Source organism: Nicotiana tomentosiformis, chromosome 3 (genome assembly GCF_000390325.3).
Source record: "Nicotiana tomentosiformis chromosome 3, ASM39032v3, whole genome shotgun sequence".
NCBI lineage: Eukaryota > Viridiplantae > Streptophyta > Magnoliopsida > Solanales > Solanaceae > Nicotiana > Nicotiana tomentosiformis.
In genome coordinates, this window is record NC_090814.1 from 19,439,986 (window position 1) to 19,444,185 (window position 4,200).

General features: G+C 32.8%; 1 protein-coding gene across 1 annotated transcript; it reads right to left on the minus strand.

Annotated features, from left to right (window-relative positions):
* Positions 1 to 943: 943 nt before the first annotated feature.
* LOC104107579 (protein LE25-like) lies at positions 944 to 3,941 on the minus strand. The gene is made up of 4 exons (XM_009616422.4): positions 3,751 to 3,941; positions 3,262 to 3,383; positions 1,277 to 1,467; positions 944 to 1,124 (listed from the first exon to the last, which is right to left on the minus strand). Exons 1-3 carry the CDS (start codon positions 3,835 to 3,837, stop codon positions 1,311 to 1,313), a joined length of 366 nt encoding a protein of 121 aa, XP_009614717.1. The 5' UTR covers positions 3,838 to 3,941; the 3' UTR covers positions 944 to 1,124; positions 1,277 to 1,310.
* Between the last annotated feature and the right edge of the window lie 259 nt (positions 3,942 to 4,200).

Genomic DNA, 4,200 nt, shown 5'->3' on the forward strand with positions numbered 1-4,200 from the left:
CGTAAAGAAGAGAAAAACAAGAGAAAAGGAGGGGAAACAAGTGGGGGGATATTTGGTCTAACACACAAGTACCACGATGAGGAAGAGAAGAAGGAAAGAAAGGGAGGGGGGGAGGGAGAGGGATAGGGGCAGACGGGAGGGCAGTGAGACGGGGAGGGGGAAGGGGATCTTTCCGAGAACTAAGAAGAGAGAGGGCGACCAGACGACCGTCACCAGCGTCGCGCCGGCAGTGGGGGAGGAGAGAAGAACAAGACGGGGAAGAAAGGTGGGGGATGTGAAAGAGATGAGGGAAGAGAGATGGGGATGCGAGAGAGATGGGGATGAGAGAGAGGGGACTTACCATGGGGGGAGTGGTCGCCGGAAGTGAACTAACCGTTAGGGCTGGGAGAAATTTCGGGGAGAGAGAAAGTCGTAGAGGAGAGAGAGGGAGAGCAGGAATAGCTACATAATATGGTGTCAAAAGAAAAAAAAGTTTTAAAAAAAAGTGTAGATAAGATGATTATGAGGTAACTTTTAAAATAGAAGATGAGAGAAGAGAGTATTAAAATAAAAGGCAATCCCATGATTTTGTGATGTGTGTTGATTAATTAACTGTCCCATAATCTTTGCAATATGCTAATTACGTAAAAACAATCTGCTATTTATGGAATAAACAAAAAAGTGATATTATTTTCTTAAATAATTTTTAAAAAGTGCTTAGCCTGGTAGTTTCTCATTCTCGTTATAACTAGAATGTATATAATTCTATTCCGGACTGATCTGATATAAAATGCGTATAATCATGACATAGATCCAATCAGATGATAAATTCAAATCCTGACCCATTTCGATTTTGAACGTAATGGATCCACTAATTCTTTTGATAATTATTGATTCCACTAAGCAAGAGTTCCAATGAGCAAGAGTTCGAAGTTATAAAATGAATTAATTACTGGCATCATCATCATAGTGAATGTTCCTTTTCTGTAAACAAATCTCCAACCCAAGATTCAATACAATACAACACATTTTATAGTGAGTGCGTGTGTTTGTCGGAGAGTGAGAGAGCGTCCGCCCAACTCCAACTCCAAATCTCCAATATATACGAACAAGAGATAATTAACTGCACCATGAAATTTGCGATGACAAAACTCATACAGAAACAGAGAGTGGTTTCTTTATTTTATTCATGTTGTGGTCAAAGTACACACCAAGCATATCCACATACAAGTGTCATTTAAACAACCCTTTTATTCACAGAAACCAAAGAGTTAGCTGCTTCTCGTCCTATTAATTAAACCAAAACATTTATTCTTCTAAAGAGTGCTAGATCAACAAGGAAAACTGGAATCTTGTATACTTCCCGCCGAAGTCGGATGGCCGGAGCGCATTGGCCCTCCACCTCCAGTCACGTCTTCTGTTGGGTCATAAGCAGTCGTTGAGTATTCTGGCACCCCGGTAGTAGTGTAACCCTGAGCTCCACTATCCCTATGGAAGAAAGAATTCAAAATCTTCTGTATATATATTATTAAAAAGAGAGGAGAAATCTCCACGTTAAGTCAAGTGACAGACTTACAATAGGCCACTTGGCAAATTAGGACAAAGTTAGTTAAGTTAGATGATTATTAGTTTATTTTTGAATTTAAATTAAAAAGAATTAAAGTATACATTATATGTTGTTAATAATTATCTGTATATAGTAAGAGAAGTAAAACAATTATATGATGCCAAGTAGCATAATCATAAGATGACAAGTGTAAATTTTTAGGACAAAGTTCCAACAAAGTTGAAGTTTTAAAATTATTTTAAAATAAAAAAACAAAAAAATGCCATTTCAAATTGGGGAGTAGTTTCATCCTAATATGGTAGTCTATATCTATAAAAAGAAAACTGCCAATTCAAATTGCGAAATTTATATTATTTGAATTTACACATAGAAATATTTGAGTTGAGATAAAAAAAAGTTCATTTACTTATGGCAAATAATACAAAAAATTAGCAATTATTAAGAATATCAGTAGACTTAGGACAAAATAGTAAAAAATTACTTATCTGTTTATACTTTAAAAAAATTTAAAATTACAATTTAATTTAAATATGATAGTTTTTCGATTATATGTAAAATTAGAAATGAATAAAACCAAAAGAATTGTGAATAATAAAATAAAATTTTAAAAATAATATTTTTGAGAAGTAAGAAATATTTTTGTGCTATGTTAAAAGGAGTAGTGGACAACGATATTAAGCCAAGTGTTGCGCTAATAAAGCGTCATTTTAATAATGTAATAATAGTAAATAATAAAACTTATATTAAAGAAAAAGAAACAAAAATGTTATACGATGACTGCATAGTTTGTTTTTTTTTTCTTCTTTACAACTTGTTTGAATGGTTGTTACCTATTGTATTGTATCGTATTGTTACTTTAATTACGATGTTTGTTTTGATTGTTACTTAAAATTTTATTGTATACGTAACGACTGAAATGTGACACTTTATGTAACGACCGATTTGGTGTGGTCGCGTCGTCAATCTCACCCTTCATTATTATTAAATAATTTTATTTTATCATTTATATAGTAATTTTATCTCGTATCGTAATTTTTCTTTATAATATGCAAGTTTATTCTTTATATTGCTGGTGCGTGATATCATGAAACGATGGCAAATGACACAATCTATCCAAATATTATATTCATCAAACGATGCAGTACAGTACAATACAAAACGATACATTATAAAACGAACGATATGTAACAACCATTCAAACAAGCTATTAAGTTCATATCGCTTAGTTAATGAATTATTGTATTGAGAAGAAAGAGGTCAGTTGAATTTCTATTAATGCGACATGGTATAATATACTAAAAGATAAATTATAATTTAAAATAATTAATATTCTTTAAATTTAATAAGAGAATTCAAAATTCAAATTTAATAAGTTGAAATTATACTTCAATATTTATACTCCCTCCATTCTAACTTACGTGGAAGCTTATTTGACTGAACAAGCGAAGTTAAAAAAAACAAGACTTTTGAAATTTAAAAAATATAAAATAAACAAGACTTTTGAAATATGTAATATTAAACATGTCTTTAACATTTCTGTAATTATAATTCTATTGAAACTTATAATTTTAAATATTCATTTGCATATGATATTATTTGTATGACTATAAAAGTTCTTGTTTAAAATAAATTAATTCTTTTTCAATTACATTGTCTCTAAATTTAAAAATGAGTTATTCTATTTGTGTGTTAATGCTGAAGATAAATGCACATACCTTGTAGCTGCATTTTGATCCTTGGCTTCTCTCTTGTTCAGCTCAGCAGCAGTTTTCCTGTCATCTTTCTTCTCTGTTGCCATCTCTTTCTTCAATGGGTCCCTAGTTGTGATTCTCTCTGCCTGTTAAATATGTTACAAACTATAAATGGCCGGTTATTACACCCAATGTTTTACAGTCTCTGCCTGTTAACTTTATTTTAGGAAGCTGATTTTTTTCAAGGCTTCGAGTCAAAAGAATAATCCAATTGTTTGTCGTGCAAATACAGTGCACGTACTGACCATGTAAGTAAATTGACCATGTAAGTCTTAAAAATATACTTTCTTGTTCATGTAAACTAATTTCCTATATAAATTTTTATTTTTTAAACAAAATTTAAATATTTAAAAACACTTTGAAATGGTTATAAGCTCACGGAGGAGAAAGTACCTTACAAAAAGCACTTGAAGGGAATGTGTACTATATAATATATTAACGAAGAGATGATACCTTTTCTTCAATGGCGGCCTTGGTTTTCTCCATGCCAGACTTTGCTGAGGCTGCTGCATTAGCTGTTTTCTCATTAACTCCCTGCATTTTCTTTTCCTCCTAGTAACTAGTAAAGCTTGCTTTAGCCTTTAGCTGTTTTCACGAATTGCTTTCTATTCGATCTGTTTGTTAGCAAGATGAAGCAAAAGAGCGCATTTTGCAGGTTTTTTATTGGCGTTGGGAGAGAGAACGAAGTGGCGCCACGTTTATTTAACGTGGAAAATGGGCAGGTTCTTATTGTTGATCAGTTGACACGTTGCAGTAGTTGTCAACCGTTTACGATTATGCACGGGCGATAGATACGGTTGTTATTAGGTCCAAAATGTATACGGCTCCCTCCATTCCACTTTACGTGAGTCAGTGAGAACCAATGTCAATGTAAGTTAACTATTCCCTCCGTTCCAATTTATG